Source organism: Mauremys mutica, chromosome 10 (assembly GCF_020497125.1).
Source record: "Mauremys mutica isolate MM-2020 ecotype Southern chromosome 10, ASM2049712v1, whole genome shotgun sequence".
Taxonomy (NCBI): domain Eukaryota; kingdom Metazoa; phylum Chordata; order Testudines; family Geoemydidae; genus Mauremys; species Mauremys mutica.
Genome location: NC_059081.1, coordinates 45,434,836 through 45,457,702, shown reverse-complemented (window position 1 = coordinate 45,457,702; position 22,867 = coordinate 45,434,836). Strand labels below are relative to the sequence as shown.

Below are 22,867 nucleotides of genomic sequence, written 5' to 3'. Positions count from 1 at the left end.
TTTCAATTTACAAAGTGTGTCAGAATTTTGTCCTGAAAATGAATAGTTGCATGTGAGGGGAAAACTGGAGGTTCTGGCAGCTGTGAAGCGGTACTTGGCATCCAGGAAAGAATGAGAGGTGATATGAAATTGTCACCCAGAAATCCATTCATCATTATTATTATTGATTATTTGTATTGTGGTGGCACGTGTGAGCCCCGGTCAAAGATTAGGACCCTGCTGTGGTAGGCAGAACAAAAAGATGGTACTTGCTTCAAAAAGCTTACATTGTAAGTATAAGATGAGAGACAACCAGCGAATATAACAAACAGCGGGGAGGAACACAAGGTAACAATGAGATGCGCCTGACAAGCACCACACCAGCTGCCTAGCTCTTGTCAAGTGTTTTGTAGGCATCACAACAGAGTAGAGTTTAAGGGAGGACAAGGCAGTGGCTTTGTGGAAAGTTCCTTCCATGAACAAAGGAGAGAGTACAAGGGTGTTTGACAGGGAGGGAATTCATGTTTCTCTCTCACCCCTGGTGGATAGGAACTGAGGAGATATTAAATTTGGAGAGAGGGCTTGAACTCCTAGTTCCTCATCTCAGCTACTCTTGAGAGCAACCAACTGCCCCTTGCTTAAGTATTCACCACTGTTCAAAGAACAAGGGGCATGTACATTAGCTGAATGTTTCTGCTAAAGTGGCTTCAGTGAACTAATTAACAAAATGCCATTTAAACTAACATCATTAGGGTTAGAGTCAGCACTCCAGTGAGACTTAGTTCACCCCTCTCGCAGCTATTGCTTTAGGCTGCCTGGAGATGCTGGAAAACAATAGTGTAGTGGATTGCACTCACTTTACCTTTGGAAGATTAACTTCACAATCAGAAAGGCTAATAATGTTTTTTAAAAATTACTCTGGAACCAGTTTGGTAGCAATGGGTCAATTCTGCAGAAAAGTCAGTGGCCACAAGATCACAGGATACTCTGGGCACTAATTTAAAACTTTCTAGAGCATGGACCTAGTCTTTTTACTTTCCTGGTTGTCTAATAAATAATAAATATGAAGGAGAGAAACCTGAGATTTTTCTGATTAGCCCTAATACACAGAACTATCATGTTAAAACAGAGAGATGAGGTGATGGAAAATTCACATATTCTTGCTCAGACCATTGGATTGCTTCACATTGCAGCAGCTGGTACTGCAGTGGCAACAACTAAAAGGTACTGTTTTCTGGGAGATCTTTCTCTGCTGGCAATAGTCTATTATAATGCAGTTTAACTGCAGAATTATACACTTCTCCCATCACTCATTAAAGGACTCCAATGTATATGCCCTAGATGTGGGTCTTGAAAATTCTATTCTCTGGCCAGATGTTGACATATCTGGAGGTTCCCTTGGGGCCCTGGATCACACAAGACAAGCATGCTAATCGGTCTCTGCAGCAGCTCCAAGGGAGTTAGTTACATGCTTCTCCCTTGTCAACATCTGTCAGGAACTACACATTAATAACTCTGCCATCTTTTCTCCAGTGAAGGAAGGAAAAGGTAATGATTGACAGCCTTTATATTTTCAAACAATGTGAGAGTCTGAGTTCCCCACTATTAGGTTTAGTGTGTGCAGGTAGATGAAAGAGATGAGATGGGGAGATGGATATAAAAATTGTACACACACACACACACACAAAGAGGGTAAAACCAAAGGAGGGGCTTTCTGCTCCCCAACACAGCCTGTGCCAGAAGTGCTTCTTGAGCACAGATCAAAATTTGTAGCGCAAATGAGGAGTCACAGCCAGTTCAGGATAAAGCAAACAGCCTCATGCTTCACATTCCTGTAACGATCATGTGCTGTTATTCCCATACTTGCTTGCTTCTTGTTCTGTGGTATTTTTGCTAATTCCCGTGCTTTAGTAGTTTATATAATGTGGTTTTACTTAGTATTTTTCATATTGATACTAAAGCACTGATAATAATAGGCACTGATAAAGTGGTTCTCACCCCCAGTCTTCAGAAGATCCAGGGGGGTTTTAACCCACAGGTTACCAGAAAAAGAAGCTCTGAACAGTTGCCAGCTATTGAGAGAATGTACCTCTACTTAGTGGCTCATTTAAAGAATAAAATCTCTCCCAGCACAAACCTTCCTTTGGCTTGCAATACAGATACAGCCTTGCCTTTCAGAACAAAGGTAACATTTTCAAAAGCGCCTATGTCCTATTTTCAAAAGTGAGTTTTTCACTTCGGTGCCTGAGTCCTGATGACTTTGCATGAGACTTTTGCGCCTAAGTATCTAACCGTTGAAAATAGAACTTAGGCTCCTAAGTCTCTTGGGTGATTTTGAAAATTTTACCCTAATTCTTATGTAAAATTAGAATTCACAGCCTTTTACCACAGAGAAGAGATTACAACAAGCTAAGCCATATTGGACTCTATTTCTTGGATGTAATCTGTATACACACAGTAGTAGTGCCCACTTCATTGAAATGAAGCCCTTCGGTGGAAACCCATGATCCAGATCACACAGCACCCAATAGCATTATTTTTGCAGATGGACTCCGAAGCATTTGCATGGATCATCGTTGTTTTTCACTGTTAGTTTTCTTGCCTTCACCTTTGCTTTCCTTACCACTGGCTGCTGATTTGCATAAGAAAAAGACCTGTTCGTCCTGTTTTCATTGTGTACATTATGGTCCCTATCCAGAAACCCTTACTCACATCATTAGTTCCACTGAGGACAATGGATTTAGCCACCTGATTAAGGACTGCAGGATCAAACCCTATCTCTGTTGATCTTTAATTATTTATTTATTGTGCATTGGAATGTAGGCAGGTAGGTTAATAATAAGGAACTTGATTAGAAAATCATCACACCCGAAGTCTTGACATGTGAACATAAAACTCCATGGACGTATTTATTTTACATATAGAGTATCAAATACTGGGACATCTTGACACTACACACACACACACATACCCATAAACACCAATTTGTAACCTTTCACACTAGGTAACAATGCTAACCCATCCCCCATTTAGCTAAAACCCACCAGGAAGGAAAATCAGAGAAGTAAGAAGTTAGTTTAGATTCAACCGGCAAAGACTTGGCCTAAACATCCAGTGTTACAATTGTAAGGATAACAAAACTAAAGAGTTTGGGAAAAGAAATAAACCCTCATGCTACAAAGCATAAGTCAACCTCTGACTATTGAGGCTTAGGGGAAAAAATGCCTGCTGTGGGGCTTCTTGCATCTTCCTCTGAAGCGCCTGGTATTGGCCACTCTCAGAGGCAGGAATCTTGCCTAGATGCACCACTGGTCTGGCATGGTATGGCAATTCCTTTGACCCTATACTTTGAATGTTAGGAGGTTTAGGAGCTTGCTTTGTTTAGGAGGTTTAGGAGCTTGCTTTGTTGACTGCCCCCAAGAAGAGCTTTACAGTCAAGAACCCTTCACTGTAAATGCCTTTTCACAAGAGCCCACACAGATGCCTCTGCCGAGCTCATTGTGGGGCATACGTGCACTTCTTTAGTTCCAGTGAAAGGGAAGAAATGGCCATTTGCTATATGATGAGATGAAGGCATAGAGACATATCAAAATATAAGAAGCTTGCAGTCTGAGGACTGGCTTTTCCTTCTCTCCTGCCTTATCCATAGAATTGAAATCAACAATTTCTTAGCAAATTTTCTTCCTGGACATCATAAGCCAGCTCCTCAGCTGGTATAAATTGATGTACCTTCACTCAGCTCACTGGAACCTTGCTGGTTTATACCAGCTGAGGATTTGACCCCAGTTTACAGGATAAAGAATGATATAACAGTTCTGGGTTCAAATTCATTGGCTCTGTGATAGCCCTTGAAAAGAAAGGAAGTATTTTACTGCATTTCTAAAGTTGACAAACGTTCTGAAACCTTTATTTCTAAAAAGATACATCTCTCCTCTGAGTCTCACAGGGAGACCTCTTATTAAGCACGGCCACATCTGAGTACAGGCCTAAGCAGCTCAAGCTGATTTCTAGCAGTGATTTTCTAGCTGTCCTGAAGATGGAGCTACTTGCTTAGCTAACTTGTAACCTCCACCCACACTGTTCACCTTTCTGGCTGGAATCACTATGATTTCCAGCAGGTCCTCAGAATTGTGTAAAGACTTACATGAAGTATTAGCTAGGAATTAAAGCTATAAGTTCAGTGCAATAATGAAAAAATTCTAAATATTAATCAAATTGGGTTGTTCAGTGCTGGATGATTTTTTAGAGGGAGGGGGGATTTATAATTATTAGCTCAAGAGCTCAAAGTGGGAGTACACAATCTACAAATTTGATTAGTATTTTTATACTGAGTACCAAATATGAACGTAAAGCAGAAGTGAAGCGGCACATGTCCAATTTGTTATATTTTTGATTACCAAAGGCCTTGAAAATGAGAAACTAAGTTCACCAGGGAAGATATAAACTTATTTAATGCAGTTCTCAAAACACTGGTAGGAAAAACGCAAAATGTGGTATTTAAATGTGACTAAGAACATCCCAAATTAGTCTATAGAGGGATTTGTGATATTTTAGACTGATTTTTCATAGATTCAGATGGATTAGCTTGGTTCTTTATGAACTACTGAATGCAGCTAAAGTTATTCATTGAATTAAAAATTCAAGGACAAGACAAATGATTAAATATTGCATCTCAGGAGCTTTCTTGTAAAATAAAGCTTTAATAAATGAACTAAGCTGGCAGCAAAGTATTTAATGACACCACTTAAGTATAAACTGTGGAATGAAAGCAGGAAGGGACTTTAAATAATCATCTATGAAAAGTAGCTATGCAAACTATGGAAGATAGCACTGAAAGTAAGACTGGGTGAACACTAAAAAACAACATTCAAATAAAAACTGCAAATTTACTTTAACAGTATTCACAACCTTTTAATTAACTTTCCGTGTATATTCATCTGAGTGATTTTATTGTTGTTGCTGTTGCTCACAAAGAATACTAGTGGAAAGAGAAAGTATTGTGAATATTCACATGAATACATTTTTACCCTGTTAAGGACTTGTGCAGGCTCTTTCCAGCTTATGATATATTCAGCCATCCAGTCAGGGAACAGAACGAATATCATTGTGGCATAGAAGCCCTGTCATACAGCATGAATTACAAAGAGTAAATACGCAAAGAAATGTTGAATAGTTCATGAGCAATCAAAAAGCTGAAATTTATTTCCATAAATATTCAATCATTTCAAGAGCAAACAAAAATAATAAAAATTGCAAACAACTTCATAGGCCTTATTTGCCAGCAGGAGAAGTGATTAAATTTGTCAAGTAAATTGTTTGCTTTGTATAGTTCACTTAGCTTTAGTTAAGAGGCATTCCCTAAAGTCATTTATTTACTCTTTTGATAAACATGAGGGAGACAAGGTAGATGAAGCAATATCTTTCATTGAACTAACTTCTGTTGGTGGAAGGGACAAGCTTTTAAGCTTCACAGAGTTCTTCCTCAGGTCTGGAGAAGGTAACCAGAGTGTGAGAGCTACATATAAGGTGGGACAGACACCTACCTTGTCTCTCTCATATCCTGGAGGCAATAGGACTACAACAACACCGCAAAAATGTTAAAGATGGACAGAGAACAAAGAAAAGCAGGACAAGAAGGAATTAACACTTTTTAAACAAAGCCAGAAGAAAAGAGGAAATAATCTTCTTGTGGTAGAGAGACAATCTAAACCAATGACAAGATAAAATGTAAGAAATGCACAACAGATGGGCCAATTGGAGAACACATGGCTTGTGTAATTAACCTTGGTACTTAGTGATGATGATTAACAATCCTTACCTATCACTTATTTCAAAACAAGAGATCCAAGCTTTATGGGCCTTATCAAAAACCTGCTGAAAGCAAAGACAAGAATCCCATTGGCTTCAATGAGCTTTGGATCAAATTCAAGCCCCTTGAAAATGTATTTAATTTCAAGAGAAGTTACAGTATTTGAAGAAATAGAACTAGAAAGCAATCTCTTCCTCCCCATATAACCTTTAAAAATCACATATGCTAGTTATCCTCTGCCACTAAAACCTGAAAGGTTTTAAACTTCTGCTGTCCATCTCTTATGGCCACTGGATTGGATTTGATACTATTCAGAAACTTGCAGAAGTGATCCTGTTGTGCTAAGAACAAGAGTAAAGCCAAGAGAAGCTTATGTTTTATTATTTTTAATATTTGCTAGAGCTGGTAAAAATAGCAAAAATTCTTCTTAAAAATGCTCATTGAAAAATTCTTGCCATTTTCCACTGAAATTTCAAAAATGTGCATCAGTGTTATACCGAACAGTTGCATTTGTTCAGTCATGGGACAGAAATATGCCATGTCACCTGTGTGTCCAGTCAAACAGCTCACATTTTGAATATTAATACTCAAAAGAACTGTTCAAAAATGAGCTACAGGCCAATAAATATTCACAGAAATTATAAAATGCATCACCTTGATAAATGAAAACACAGCTTGCATGTAGATAATTAGTGAAACAAAAAGAAGGCAAAATTCACTAGATCAGGTATTCTTTACAAATTATTCACCACTATATTAAGAATTGAAATGGCAGATGAAACGTTTTCTGGAGATAAATGTAATGCATCATAGTGGCCTATTGAATTCCTCTGTATTTTCCAATAAGTTCATAAATTCAAAACTTGTTTTCGAATCTGAATTCTCCTGTTCCTAAGGCCTACATACAGGATAACCATTCAAATTCCATCTTCTATTAAGCATGGTCATCTGGAAGACATGCAATGGGGATGGACGTTGGAGGTGGAGGATGAAAACTCTAGGTTTGTTTAGGAGTTTCTTGGTAATAAATGGCAGGGTGGCCTATTTCATGTCTGATACTTGGCAGCAGCTGGAGCTCAGAGGTGATCACAGGTATGTAGATATAAGCATGACTAGTTATAGGAGTTTCAAGAGAGCCTGTCCAGGACTCAAACCGTTTGTATGCATCAGGCAGTCATGCTCCTAATCCTTATCGGCAGTGGACACTCCATATACCTGTATAGATTTGTCAAATTCTGGCTTACCCTTCATACTGTTTGCCTGACTGTGCATACATCAATAGGTGCCAGGCTTCCTCTGTTCAAACTGGTATACGTGCATGCAGTGCTGCACAGTCAGAATCACAGTGTATAGCTGCTCCAGCTACAGAACACACATGGGAGCATACAGGCTCAGTTATCCTGTTTCTTGCACAACTGTTACCCTTGAAAAAGAGGTGTACATTGCTCTCAGTGGCACTGAAAATCCCATTGCTAAGGGCCTGTCCATGCTAGAGTTTTGTCTAGATCAGGAAAAAATGGTCAAGTTAAGGATGGGCTTAGTTAACACAAGCTATCTAGCCTGCCCTAAACCCAGTTAGGTCCCCTGGTGTCCACCTGGACCAGCTAAGGCCCTATCCACTTGCACACACTGTGGGCATGTGGAGGAAAGAGAACCAGCTGCTCCCCAATTTGCAGCACACCCACCCAAGAGAGGAGAGGAGGGGAGCACCCCCCCATTTGTTGCACACTTGCCCAGTTCACACATCCCACCAAACTCCAGGCTGAGAAACTTTCCAAACTTTCCCCATTTGGGCAGTCAGGAGTGGGCAGGAAACGGAGGTCTGTGGGATTGGCTGGGTGGGCAGGGTGTTGGGCTGTGATTGGCTGGGCTGTGTCCCCCTCTTGCACAAGGATGGTGAGTGTTCATTGGGTAAGCATATCTGAGTGGGTTACATTCAAATCAGCAGTGAGCAGTTTCCACTATCAAAAAAGCAGACATCAGGGCTTGTCAAATGGTACCTGGACATACATGCCAAAACCCGCTCTGTCCAAGTGGGTGGTAACCCTAGGAGAATAAGGCCCATTATTTTAGCATAAAAAAGTAAATATTATAGCAAATTGACAATGAAAGACTAAGAAAAGGCCACATACTCCCATCCTCTTATAAGAGTGGAAGGGGAACAGAGACGTGGTAGTAGTAGATATTTATATTCTGATAGTGGCATGTAATTGGAGCATCATTTTGGAGTAGGGAAACCAGACAGCAAGTGTGAAAAATCAGGACACAGGATGAGGAGGTAATAGGAGCCTCTAAAAGGAAAAGCCCCAAATATCGGGACTGTCCTGATTTTGGTCACCCTAGTTTGGAGAGGGGAAGCACTGGTTCAGCAGCATGTTCTGCCTCTCCTGGAAGCACACAGAAGACTATGTGTAAATGCCATAAGGTTGAGGCTTCATGGATTAGGAGAAGGAGTGTAAGGGATGGCAGGGGCAAGGTGGAGACAGAAAGCCACCATTCTTCATGACATGCTTTTCTCTGAACCCAGAAGGCATCCAAGCGGATGTTAGTGGTGTCTCTCTCAGAAAGAGAAGTTTACATAGATTAATGTGAAAGATGCACTAAGTGCATCAGAAGCCATGCTGTAAGGGAAGGGACAGGCTACATAAGATAGACAGATTCCTATCCCAGTAGATCCTCAAAATCCTCTGGGGTTGGAGGCAGTTCTCCATGCCTTATCTACCTGGAGGCCTTATCTAGACTAATAGGTCTTAAAGGTGTTATATTAGAACATGTGTGCTCACATATAGTAGCCAACATTTTAAAAGTCTAGAGTAGGCAAGGTCCTCTGGCTTAGGCTTTAACTTTATCAGTTTAACACATGCAAAGGCAGTGTAGCCTGTCTATGCTAGACTTTTAAAATGTGGTAGTTAGTCTAGTCAAGGTCTGAGAGTATTAACTGGAAAAGAAACAGGGCAAGGAGAAGAGAGATGTGGGGGGAAGGGGAAGGGAGAAAGAGCATTCAGGGAACCAGAAAGAGGAGAAGGGGGAAAGACTGAAGGAGAGAGAAGGATGTAAAACAGAATAAGAAGGAAAAATGTATGTCACATTTATACTTAAAAATAGTAAATACTAATAGAACTGGTAATAGCTCTCAACCAAGAAGAAATGTTGTGAGTGTGGCCAAGCACTACAATAGAAAAAATGAGAATAAAACTAGTGAAAAATACACATAAAGGACTGACAATGAGAGAACAAAAGCCAGGGCACACGGTACTTTGTATCTGATGGAACATTTGCCGTTAAATTTACATATGCCCAAGTCATAATAGTCATTGTTCTAACTGCTGAAGCCAGTGGGAGAGAACCATACTCACCATCCCCATGGGAGAGAACCCATGGGAAAAGCCACAGAAGGACGAGAGGGGAGGATTTCTCTGAGGAACTCCCTTGAGCCATTGCCTCCAATGTCAGGGAGTGGGAAGCTGGGGTCCATCATAAAGGGTGGAAAACTTCCAAACCTAGTGGATCTCCCCAGATAAGTCCTGAGTATCTCATAGAGGCACAAAACCAGTTGTGTGGAGGCACTGTTGGTCTACATCATTTCCTGAGCCTCCTGTTGCCCTCTGGCTCCTAAGCTGAGCAGCTTCACTGGGGTCAGACTGCCAGAGAATCCTAGACAGAACATGCTGCTGGAACTACCTTTTAGTGTTTGTACTCCAGCATGGAGGGATTTCACACAAAAGGTAATATTATCTGTATGACCTTTTGCTCGGATTTCCTTGAGAGTTGGGCTAGGGTAAACAATGCCCACGTCACACATGTATAACAGAACCTACAGGAGCAATATGGAGGGTCCTGGAAAATGGAGAGAGTTGATGATACCACAAAGGTAACTGACTTCCCTTTCTACATGGGCTGAACAAAGCCAGGATATGGGGCCTGATTCAAAGTTCATTAAAGTCTATGAGAGTCTCTGTTGACTTCAGTGGTCTTTGGATTAGGTCCATGAAGAGCCACATCCATGCACGGACTCAAGAAATGATTCTCTAAACAGCAACCACCCTTATTGTTGTTTGTGAAAAGAGATACTGATTGATATCTCAAGTGTACCCAATACCACATCTTTCAAATATTTTATACCCATTTGGACACTTGTTCCTTGGTTAAGATGCTTGGAGAGAACATCAGTGTGGGGAGAAAGAGTGCAGCATGTGCATCAGTATAGAGTTCTAATGAAAAGAAGATTCACAGCTGGGATGGATGATTTTTGATAACTGTCAGAAAGAGGATTGCTTTTTGTGTCAACACTTCTAAAGAGCTATTAAAAGCAAGACACACTTTACACTACACAGTCTCATAGTGGTTCCTAAATTGACTGTGAAATGCCACTGGGTGACACAGGTGGTGGAGATTGGGGGAGAAAGAGAAGGGAAGGGCACTCAAAACAATTGTATTGTACATAATGTATGATGTAACCCTTCAAAGTTTACACCTTGTAGCCAAGTTCACTCATCACTAGGCATCCTGTCATGGCATAGCAGCTCTTTCACCACTAGCACCCCCTGCCAACAGTTGCTCCAAGGCAGTGGTGCTAACTCCGACAGTAACTCTCAAACCAGGTCACTGTCTCAGGTCCATGCCTTCTGGGGTCACAGTAGTCCAAACTAATAATCCCCAAAACACTTTTAGCACAAAGATTTTTCCACCTCTCTGGAGCTCTTCCTCAGCCTGTCTTCAGATCAGCCTGCAGGCCCCTTGCTGTGCTCAATAACCCTTATGATAGGCTTGTACGCCCCCTTCCTTGGGGCTGGTAGGAGAACTGGATTCCAGCCCAGGGTCCTTTACTAAAAAGGTATGTCTGCTCCTGTACCTATGCTGTAATTTCCCTAGGCTACTTCCTACCCAGCCTCTTAAATTCTCCTCTGGGGTCTCTCCATCTTTTCTCTGATTAATCAGGGTCTCTCCCAGGCCTCAGTGCCTGAAGAGCTTTCCTTGCTTTCTGAGCTTTCTGCCAGGCTTTATCAACACTTCACTGTGGTTCTTATTCCCATTACTACTACCACCTTCTGCTCTTTATGCGGAAGTGCCTGAGTCTCCTCAGGTGGGGCTCATTCTATAATCAGGCTGGCTTAGGGCAAACACCCTATTACACACCTATCCTGCTTAGAAAGAAACAGCTTGAAGTGGGTTGATTCTACAAGGATGGTGGTTCTATTTATTGGACTATGATAGACAAAGAATTTTCCATGATGTCCAGCTCACTGCAGAATGCTTCAAATATAGACTGAGCTGAGTCAGAGAGGTAGAAACAAAGCTGCATTATATCAGATGTAATGATGATTGGAATATCTTTTTTTCATTCCAATCGGTCATTGATGTAACATTTTTTGTTTTATTATCAATGGATACCTACAACAGCCACATTTTGAATGTGAGTTAGAATCATTTTGTATGTACTATAATCGTGTTTTGATAACAGTTTCAGTATCATTTTGAGAGAGGAACTCAAACAGAGCTAATATTTTTGCTCAGAATTCAGCAGAACATTCAGTTTGTGAGTGAATGGAAAGAGTATTGTAAGTATTTTCAGATTTTAATTATTTCCTAAGGAGGGAAAACAAAAGCAGTCCCTTTAAAGACAACACTAAGGAGATTTCTATTTAGAGGATATGTAATAACTCATATTGAGACAGCATTTTAATCTCACCAAAGCTTTAGATAATCTGCTGGCACCTGTGTTTGTTCCTCTTTCATCCCATTATAGTCCTTAGACTTAGGGCCAAAGGTCTGACCTTGCAGGCTTTACTCGTGGCAGTGGCCCCACTGAAGTCAACAAGATACTTGGCATGAGCAAGGCAAGCAGGATTTGGCCCTGAAAGTGTCACCTATGAGGAAGTGGTCCCAGTGTCCCCCTCAATATATCGCCTCTGAAACATTTTCCTCTTCTTTTGAGTGCCACTTCCTGCACAGTGTTTCCTGTTATTTGTGTTGGAAATGTGGCAGTGATTGCTAGAGGAAAGTAGGGCCTGCGGTATCAATAGGAAATATAGTGCATGTATAGTATATTTACACATGGGTCATGAATAAACAAGACCAAAACTGTCCTAGTAAATCAGATGAATATGTATTAGCTAGGATGAGTATTAAAGAATTACCTGAGAGCTTTCTCTAAGAAGTGTCTATTGTATTCCACATCATTCTCTATATACTATATAACCTAGGTTATTAGATAGCTTTATAGGCTGTAAACTCCTTGGGTTGGGGCTAGCTATCATGAGGTGTGCGCATGATGAAGCCCCTTCTCTTTTGGGGCCTCTAGGCTCTCCTGAAATACAAATAAGTAAAAATAATTGCATAACCCAAAGTCCAGTCCATGAAGTCTGGAGGAAGGGGAGAGAAACAGAAAAAATATATCTTTGTGTGTGTATAGTTTATAATCTGGGAGGGGGGAGATGTAGTGGACACAACGATGGGCACTGTACAGGAGCACAAAAAGGCAGGTGGTGAGAGGGAAGGAGATTCTTTATGTCCTATACTTATAATAATATAGGTTTGTGTCCTTAAAAACTGAGCCGCATAATTTTGAAAAGGTTAAAATAATGTCTCATTTGTCTAATTCTTTGATGCTTTAATTCATGATTCCCTTTTTAAAGTGTACACCCTAGGAGGAATGGTACGTCATTAAGGAAAGGAAAGAGGCTTGCCGGGGACTGAAAGCAATTTCCCGTAGCAGGTGCATATAGCAGGTGGTACACAGTGTACCTGCAACGAAGAGGTAGATTTAGCCTAAGATTTTATTTAATATGGAAATCTTATTGCATCCTGAGCCACTACTGGGGATGTGCCAAGAAATCGTGTCTGCAGCATGATTTATTATGTGAAAATACCACCAAACTAATCAGTGGAGTTACTAATTAATACAAATCTGCATTTTTGCATAAGCAATTAGTGCAAAGAGAGTGCAATGAAAGAGGAAGTTTGACTCGTTTAATCTCAGTGCCTACTCAAGCGGAAAGACTCACCAGGGCAAGGCACTAGGATCTACATTTGGATTTTTTTTCTCTTTTGATTAGTTAAAGGAACTAAAAGGTCAAATTATCAATATTTAATTCAAATGGAAATGCGTTTGTTAAAGAGGAAAGAAAAGACTTTATTTAAACAAGGTGAGACTCTGGGGGTAACTGCCAGGATCAAAAATAATTAGATTTTTCAGTTACAACAGCGTCTAAATCCCGTCTGATAAGAATCCTAGTTCCTCATAATAGAGGTGGTTTGACACCAATAGCACAGACTTGTTGACAGTCCTTAAACTCTAGCCCAGGCGGTTGCTGGCCTAACAATAGCATCTAGATATTTGTTTTAGTGGCACACACTTCTGTGATGGGTTTTGGAGTTTTTTTAATCAATTAGAATGATATTTTAAATCTATTGTGATTTCATAATTGTACTGTATGTACTTGACCAAGGGACTCACTTAGCAAGCTGATAATTAAACCTTGGTCGTGATGTATTTTCCATTAACTAAATAGAAGTTTACATTTATAAAATTAAAAAAAATACCACATTTAACTGGGGGGGGGAAGGGAGGGAAATAGGCCACTGTAATTAAAATACTTCCTCCTGGTGGGCAAAAACCTACCAGAAAATAATTTAGAATTTGTATTAATCTCTAGCACAGCCCTGAACGCATTCTAAAATATTATAATGTAAGATATTAACAGATCCCAGTATGAGCAACACGTGTATTTTTTAAATCCATAAGTTAAATGATATGCAAGAAAAGCTGGCTGTATCTGAACCAGAAATCCCATAACCCTATTTGGTTTGGACGGTTTGCACTGTGATTGCGTGTGTCGGACTTTCACTTGTAGTAATCTGCAGTCGTTTGAAGGAAATAAGATGGGGCGACAGTGCTTTCACTGAAATGGGGAATTAAAATTGTTCCTCTCTTTAAAAGTTCATGCACGATACCGGAGAAGGGAAGCCGTTTGAGAGATATGTAAACTGCGGAGGAGGTGGAGGGTAACTGACACTGGGAGCTGGCCTTGGTGCTGATTTGCTTCCTGTTTGCCCCTCCGATTTTTGCTGTCAAATTCATTGGCTGGCCACACAATTGTCCAGAATGTAAACTAACAGGGACCATTTCAACTTTGCTCACAGATTAGGGAGATTAAAAATCCCAACCTGCTATCGAACGCTTTTGCTGGGAGATCGGCCTTTGTCTGTTACCTGGCTCTGGGCTCCCATTCGGGCTGGAATCTGCTTCCGAACCCTCCTGTAAACAGGTGTGAGACCTTTGCTCGAACCACTGCATATATGGGAACGCCCCCAAACTCCTAAGCAACATACAAAGCCCATCTAAGTCTTTTTGAATGAGCTGTAAGTGGCAACATCCACCAACGGCTGGGGGTGGCGGGATTCTATATTGGCAACTTTTTATTTTAAACACTCGTGTTCTGTCCTTGTCTGGCCCCGTTCGTTGTTTGGGAAGACAGCAGAAAATATAAATAACAAATACAAGAGAGACAGGCAGACCGGGCTGTTGATATAGTAAATCATTCACTAAATTACAAGCAAGGCTTCCTCTCTCCAATAGCTTAAAGCTATTTGGGGGGGGGGGTCCTTTTTCCTTCGTTCTCGCAGGTGCAATATGAATCAATTATCTTAATTAAGATAATGCAGCAAACCCAAGAGATTTCCTTGGGACGGATTTTTCACTCTGGACAACTGTAAGCCATTTTAACAGCATTTCCACGCCGTCCTACGCCTCCTCTCCTTGGTCAGCAACACACACTTCCCTGTATTTTCGAAAGCATTTGCTCTGGGACATTTGATTAGTCTTGTTTTCTTTTCTTTTCTTTTTTTAAACAAAGCCCCTGTATTACCGACTCTGCAAATCTTTCGCCCGGAGTGTCTGCTCTGTGTTAGCTGCTAGCTTAGCAGCTCAGCTGAGCGGGGAGAGAGGGGAGGAGTGTTAGAGACCTGCAGCTTTCCGGACGTTGGGAATTGCTTTTGTTTTGAGGAAGGAAAGACACCTCCTTTGGGGAAAGTCACAGCAGTGCAGAGAAGCAGACGAGCATTGCTGGACTCAGAAGTCCTGTCCTGCCCCATTGTTTTCCCAGCCCGTCTACCCTTTGCCCAGCTCCCTCCCTGCTTCTCTCTCCCCCCTCCCCCACCGCGTGCCCCTCAGCCGGTGATTCTTCCTTCTGCTCCTGCTGCCGAAGTAACCGTCAGGCCAGGAGCAGGCGCCAGCAGATGAGCTGCAAGCGGGTAGCAGAGGGGAGCAGATTTGGGACGTTGCATGGGGGCAGTGAGCCGTGAAAGGGGCTTTTGTTGACAACGCGTGCGGTTCGCGTGCCGCTCGGCGAACAGGAGCCCCCACGCCCGGGGAGCGGGAGGCGAAGAAAGAAAGAAAGAATAGAGCCTGGGAGTCAGAATTCGAGAGAGGAAGAGAAGCCTGAATGGAAGCAAGGGGAAGCTGAGTCAGAAGCCAGATGGAGAAGGAGGAGGCTGAAAGTCAGGGAAAAAGGAGATGCTTAAACGTGATCAAACATACAGGTTAGGCGAGAAGGAGAGAGCTCGGAATTCCAGAGAGGCAGAGCCAAAGCGAGGGAGTCAGAAACAAATAAGTCAGGGAGAAAGAAGGTAAAGCAGAATGGATGGGAACGAGGGCTAGGTAAGACTAGAGACCGAGGAGCAGAGGGGAAGACTGAACCAGAGAGTGAGTGGCAGACGGGGTGAATTTGAAACAGTCTGCAACACAGAGAAAGCTCCCTGATTCTCTGATATCCTGCCTGTTGGCCCTTGCCGTCAGCCTCTCTCCAACTGCACCAAGAAACATATTCTGTACCTGCAGCCTCCAGCTTCTTCTCCTCCTCGAACTTCTCTCCTGTCGCTAATTTAGAAATCAGCCCAGTCCTCTATATCAGACCCAATTATCGTTGGATAATTTTGGCGAACTAGAGAGTTCAGTGAGTTCAGTTTGCCCATGTAAACCGGGAATATGTAAAAATATTAAAATAGACATGTGCGTAAAATATGCTTGCTGCTTATTGCAAACCTCACCTGATTACAGTTTTTTACTGTTTATTATTGGGTTTTTAACGTAGCCACTGTATCTACGTTTTGATCTTTTGTCATCCCAGTTTATCTCTAAGTTGTACATTTTCATGCTGAAGAAATATAAGATGTAATCAAAATACGATTTTAAACATTTCAGAACCTGAAATAAAAATATCTAACTATCCCTAACCTCGCCCCCGCCACTTGAAACCAATCCATTTAAAGAGTGAAAAGGTGTAATATGCATTATATTAGTAGGTTGAGAGGAGAATCCATCCAGTTTGACTATTTGTCCAGTCCAGTCGTTAAAGTTGACCTAAAAGTACAATGACAAAAAAACAACATCCAAGCCAAAACCTACAACATCCTGTCGATCTGAGGGTGTTTCTGCCTCAAAATAAGAGAGATGGAAACTGGAGACAAACAACACACAGTAAAAGGGTTTAGATTAGTAGGCAGACAGTTCTATTGCATCTTTGCTTCCCATAGAACAGGTTATATCCAGATGTGCAGAGACGCATCACCTTTCCACACGAAGTGAACATAATGGTATGTAATATGAGAACTTAAAATAGAAACGTGGCCAGGTCCAGACGGGTCCTTTAATCGTAGTTAAAATAATTAGTATTGTCCGTTATTAAATACCAGATAGATTTTACACGTTACCAAAGTTTAACTTGAAACAAACCAACACACAGTAACTGGATAATGGACAGATATCCTTAATCGATAACTATGATCAAGACAAAAAGTCTCATTCTGTTGTTTTATGTTTACCTCTAAGCCTGGGGGCCATGTAAGATCATCCATGTGATGAAAATATTTAAAAAATAACACGACCTGAAAATAATAACAAAAAATACTTTTCAAATCTGTTCCTGAAAGGCAGAGTTATTGGTTTCACATTTAAAAGCCGCATGACGCCAAAACAAATGATTTTCTTTCTTTCCCTTTCGTGATTAAATCCTTGGATAATGTGTACTGTTCCAGTAATAAAGCTCCACTTGTTACCATGCAAGCCAGAATACTTCCTTGTTAAAATGCATCCCTATGAAACTTGGCAATGTTTGCGAACTCAAGAGATCTGTTTAAAGTCTTTTAGAGTAATTGCCTATAAATGGTCTTTTAAAATACAGTGTTGACAATTGATTTTTAAAGAAGAGGATTAATTTCGAGCAGAAATGGGAGGAAAGTGTGCATCACAAACTCCAAACCATAGAAAGAGCTGTCTGATTCTGTTAAGCTTACCAGCCATCAAGACTCGACAGCTTCATCGACGCATAGCACCTTAATTCTTCATCTTGAATCGTAATTTAAATGTAAAGATCTATACATATTAACTATTTTTCCATCTTAGCCCTCCGTTGAAGTGGATGCATTAATAAAGGGGTCTGAAAAGTAGAGCACAGCACGCGGCTCTTGTTTTCACTTCATATTACAGATTTGCACTTGAGCTAGTGAAGGCACCTAACATTGCTTTCAAACTAGAACTAAACAACCTATCATTCTTCCCCAAATAACCAAGAAAGCTAGAACCATTCTGATAAAGTATTAATAGAAACGCTCACTGGTCCCTAGGTATAACTTACTTTACCTACATCTTTAAAAGATTTTCATTTTCTGGCGACAAAGTTAAATTCTACTTAAACGTGCAAAGCTTGGTTCATGAAACATACAATGGAGACTGTGTAATACTTTCACGGAAATGTACAACCCGATCTAGCGCATGGTCTTCTATATAGATCAAAAGATATAGGCATGGATGATAACCGAAGGCAATGATACTCCGATAGTGAACAATATCATTAAAATGTGTGTTTGTGTGAACCTGTGTGGGGTGTGAACAAGCGCACAGGACTGAATGAAAAGTGCCTGAAAGGAATTTCTGGTCTTCGGGAAATCAGTTTTTGAGATGTTTAGGTGAGTGTGACATTGCAATTATTGACATTTAATGTCTAAAAGATCTTTAAAAGATGCTCAGCTGTGTTTCCAGTGAGGGAAACAAATACACTAACTAAGGGAGGAAAATGCTAAAAGGTGCCTTCACTGGGAAAGTGGAGAAATTGCAAACGCCCACTCTCGCGGCAGAGGTGAGGAGTGGGGGTGAGGACACCAGACTAGGAGATAGTAACAATTACCGTGAAAGGAGGATATGTACATGCTGAAACCTCAGTGGATCTGTTCCCCGTTCCTGCTAACCAACTCTACTGGAAATTTCTTCTCTTAAAAAACAACACACAAATCCCAGAGCAGCAACAGCAGTGCCAGGAAAGTGCTCCCCTTCCCAGCGGCGAAAGGGTTAACCTCTCCTGCGGGTACAAACAGGTCCGCAGAGTCTCTCACTGGCGACAGATGGCCACTTTCTTTTGGCCACAAAGGGATGGAATCGAGAGCTCCGCTGAATACAAATGGGCAGGTCACGTGAGAAGCCCGGACCCTTTGCTTGACGTGGACTACCATATGGCGCGTGCCGGGGAAAGCTGGGAGAGGAGGGGAAAGAGGAGGGAGGAGGGGTTTACCAGGCAGCACCAGGGGCGCAGGCGCTATAGGCTATTAAGAGGGGGCGCCTAGATCCCCTCTACCCCCCCTCTCCTTTAGCATCACTGGCCCCGCTATATAACCTGCGCGTCCTGCACCCAGCCCCTAGAAAAAAGAGAAAACACCCTCGCACAGGAGAGCTCTCCAGGAGTAACAGGGTTATGAGACCATCACTGCAAAGGAGACACTAAAAAAAAAAGAAGGTAATTATAAACCCCGATTTCCTCCTCCGAAACAGAATTTCAGTACAGATACCTGCAGCTGTATCTAGCTAGAGATATACAATGTGTGGGTGTTTAATGTAGTTTTTAATCTGCCTACAAAGGAAACAGTTTAATGCCCCAATATCTCGGTGTGTTTCATTCTAAAGCATTATTCCCACAGGTTGCGATTATGGGAGCCGGGGGTTTAACCTCACCCCCCCTCATTAACTTTTTCCTCATATTTAGTTGGTACTCCTCCCCTTCCTCAAACCCCAGTGTAAATTTGGTCTGAATATCATTGTTTTCTGTCGATTTTGTAATTTACCACTTATATTTTTGGGGGGGGGCGAGGGACAGAGGGAATACGGGGAGTTAATTATAGAATGGAATTGATGGTCCAAAGGTCTGAATGAGAAGGCGATTATTTCCCATAAGCAGAGAGGGTTGTTGGGAGAAGACGTTGAAAGAATACCTCTGCAATTTATGGTAAAGCTGCTGTTGTGTAAATCGGGCTTGGAGGTTCGTTTAGGTAAGTGGCGAAGGGTTTGGAGAGGAGAGAGAAAAGCGAGTAGGAACTACAAGAGCTGGTACCTGTTACAGTGTCGGAGATACCAAAGGCTTCAGAAGCCACTCACAGCACTACACTAATTCAATTGTTGCACTTGCACTGAAGCCCTGGTGTTCACCTCAGCGGAGACTTTGCCAGCATGGAACACTGCCGTTCTGCGAATGATACTTGTTTTCATCTTTTTGGGAAAGGGTTCCGCAGAACTTTGAGAATCCTGAAATGAAGGGAACAAGTAGTTTTCAGGTGGACAGGTTTTTAGAGAAAGTGTCACACCTGATCCCCCATCTGGAGAGCTGAGCCTTGCTTGGCTCTGAACAGTTCTGGAGGTTGCATTCTGGCTATACTACCAGGGGGAGTTGTAGCTATTATAGGGAGGTGGTGGGAAGAAAAGGAGAGCAAGAAAATGAATAAAACCTGTGGTTACTGGATCTTTGTTTATAACTTCCCCTCTAGAACCTGCAAACGTTCACAAAACTGCTTCATGTACTCCGATTGTGTCAATCACATTTTCTTCTGCATAATCAATTTATATCCCCTAATATTAGCAAGTTACATAATGGCATTGGAACATAAATACATCAATTATAGGCGAGAAGCGCGGGCATAATTAAAAGTTTAATTTCTTATTTGGGGGAAAACATAATGCCTTTGTGTACACACACACACATTTTGTATATATGGAAAGAGAGAGGGAGGGCTGTGGGAGGAGGGTTGTGTTTCTTCTGTTTAAAGTGTTTCTTCTCTTTTCGTCCACTCTTAAATGCAGGACTTCAAAAATGACCAAATCGTACAGCGAGAGCGGGCTGATGGGGGAGCCCCAGCCCCAGGGTCCCCCGAGCTGGACTGAGGAGTGCCTCAGCTCTCAGGACGAGGAACACGAGGCGGACAAGAAGGAGGAGGATCTCGAAGCCATGCAAGCCGAGACAGAAGAGGACTCGCTGAGAAACGGCGAGGAGGAGGATGAAGACGACGACTTAGAGGAAGAGGAGGAAGAAGAGGAAGAGGAAGAAGACGATGATCAAAAGCCTAAAAGACGGGGTCCCAAGAAGAAGAAGATGACTAAGGCGCGCATGGAGAGGTTCAAGCTGAGGCGCATGAAGGCTAATGCCCGGGAGCGGAACCGCATGCACGGGCTGAATGCGGCTCTGGACAACTTGCGCAAGGTGGTGCCCTGTTACTCCAAGACGCAGAAGCTCTCCAAGATCGAGACCCTGCGCTTGGCCAAGAACTACATCTGGGCGCTCTCCGAGATCCTGCGCTCTGGCAAGAGCCCGGACCTCGTTTCATTTGTACAGACCCTGTGCAAGGGCTTGTCCCAACCCACGACCAACTTAGTAGCCGGCTGCCTCCAGCTCAACCCCAGGACTTTCCTTCCGGAGCAGAGCCAAGACATGCCGCCCCATATGCAGCCGGCCAGTGCTTCCTTCCCAGTGCACCCTTATGCCTACCAGTCCCCGGGTCTTCCCAGTCCGCCCTATGGCACCATGGACAGCTCCCATATCTTCCACGTGAAGCCTCCTCACTCGTTTGGGGCTGCTCTGGAGCCATTTTTTGAAAGCACCCTCACTGATTGCACCAGCCCTTCCTTTGACGGACCCCTCAGCCCGCCCCTCAGCATCAATGGGAACTTCTCTTTCAAACATGAACCTTCCAACGAGTTTGATAAAAATTATGCCTTTACCATGCACTATCCCGCAGCTACTCTGGCAGGAGCCTCAGGCCACGGATCAATCTTCTCTGGCTCTGCCTCTCGCTGTGAGATCCCCATAGACAACATTATGCCCTATGAGAGCCATTCCCATCACGAACGAGTCATGAGTGCCCAGCTCAATGCCATCTTTCACGATTAACCCTTCAAGGCGCACCAGCGTCACGACAGAGAAGGAAACAAATTGATTGTGCGTACAGTGACTGACTTGTTTACAAAGGGCAGCCCTTTGGGTACCACTGCTACGAAGTGCAAATACTCCAAGATTCAAGTGATATATGTATTTATTGTCGTTTCTGCCTTTAGGTGAAATCGGGACGCAAAGTTCCTGTTCACCTTCTGTATTATTTTCTAAAAGCTCTTGAAAACTACACTGTAAATTTGGTGTAGGGGTATTCAGATCGTTTTAATTATCTGATCGGGATAACAAAATCACAAGCAATAATTAGGATCTATGCAATTTTTAAACTAGTAATGGGCCAATTACAAAATATATATAAATCTATATTTTTCAACCAACATTTTACTACTTGTTATCTTTCCCATGCTGAATTATTTTGTTGTGATTTTGTACAGAATTTTTAATGACTTTTTATAACGTGGATTTCCTATTTTAAACCATGCAGCTTCATCAATTTTTATACATATCGGAAAAGTAGAATTATATCTAATTTATACAAAATAATTTAACTAATTTAAACCAGCAGAAAAGTGCTTAGAAAAGTTATGTTGCCTTTGCACTTCTTTCATTTCAAATCGTTAACAAAATGCACAGTCCTGGCAATTTCTTTCCCATGAAATTATTTTCCCCTTTACAATTAGAACCAGATCCCTAATTCTTGAGAGGATATAAGAACGAAATACTTATTTTCTATTAGAACATATCAATTCAACACATTACTTGCACAAACTTGTATATAAATATTATAAGCAAATGCCAACACCCTTCTAGAATCAAAAGCAGCTTGACTATCACATACAATTTGCACTGTTTCTTTTTAGTCTTTGAACCCCTTTGCATTCCGTAATTTTGAAGAGAACTTGAAAATATTAACGTTTCCAGACAATATAAATGCATGATTTAATACATATTCACACAATCGGTGGTTTGTCAAATACTCATATTATGAACTGGAGCCTAAAACTAATCAGGAGTTAACGTTGGGCTATATACCTATTGTAGTCAATTAGTACAGTAGCTTAAAACAAATTCAAACCATTTAACCCGTAATTAGAACAATAGCTATTGCATGTACAATGCAGTCCAGAATAAGTGCTGTCTGAAATGTAATGCTGGTTCAACTGGAATCAATCTGTACTGTAATTTTGTTTGTAATCCTGTATATTATGATGTAATGCACACTGGGATTTCAGAAACATCCATCCATTTGCAACAACATAGTATTGGACATTTGATCGAATGTTGCATTTATCTTTATATGTGATTTTTTTTCTTAGTGTAAGTAATTCCTATGGGATTATTGTTTTACTTGGATAGCTCATGAAAGGTGCAACATTTATTATTTGTAGAATAAAACGGACTCAAAAACAAAGTCCTGGATTCTTTCTTTGTTTTTATTTTTTGTTTTGTTTAGTGTAAAACTACATTTTTTGTATTGCTGGTCTGTTTAATTGTTTAATTTCAAAGGATGTAAATAGAAATGTAGTACAAATTTGTGAATAATATGGAGACGACTGAATTTGAGTTTTCAGCTTCAGGTTGCTGGTTTTGACTTTTGTGTACTCTTTGTGACTGATGTGACCCTTCTCATTAAAAAAAAGACAAAAGTGTTAACATTTGTGGGCTACCCAGAATTTGCAAAATTTGCCTCTGCTCTCGATTTTTTTAATCTTTGTCACAACACAGCAGGGTTGAGAGTTGGAGTTGTTTTCTTTAAACTTCAGGAAGCGTCTTCGTGTCTCCATCTTCTCTTGATTTTTAATACAGTACTTGCAATTTTTCCTGGTGCTCAATGAGAGCACTGAGGGAAAGTATACATCTTAGCCATTATTTTCGA

General features: G+C 41.5%; 1 protein-coding gene across 1 annotated transcript; it reads left to right on the top strand.

The window, feature by feature from the left end:
• Positions 1-9,159: 9,159 nt before the first annotated feature.
• NEUROD1 (neuronal differentiation 1) lies at positions 9,160-20,991 on the top strand. The gene is made up of 2 exons (XM_045033037.1): positions 9,160-9,513; positions 19,908-20,991. Exon 2 carries the CDS (start codon positions 19,918-19,920, stop codon positions 20,989-20,991), a length of 1,074 nt encoding a protein of 357 aa, XP_044888972.1. The 5' UTR covers positions 9,160-9,513; positions 19,908-19,917.
• The last annotated feature ends 1,876 nt before the right edge of the window (positions 20,992-22,867 follow it).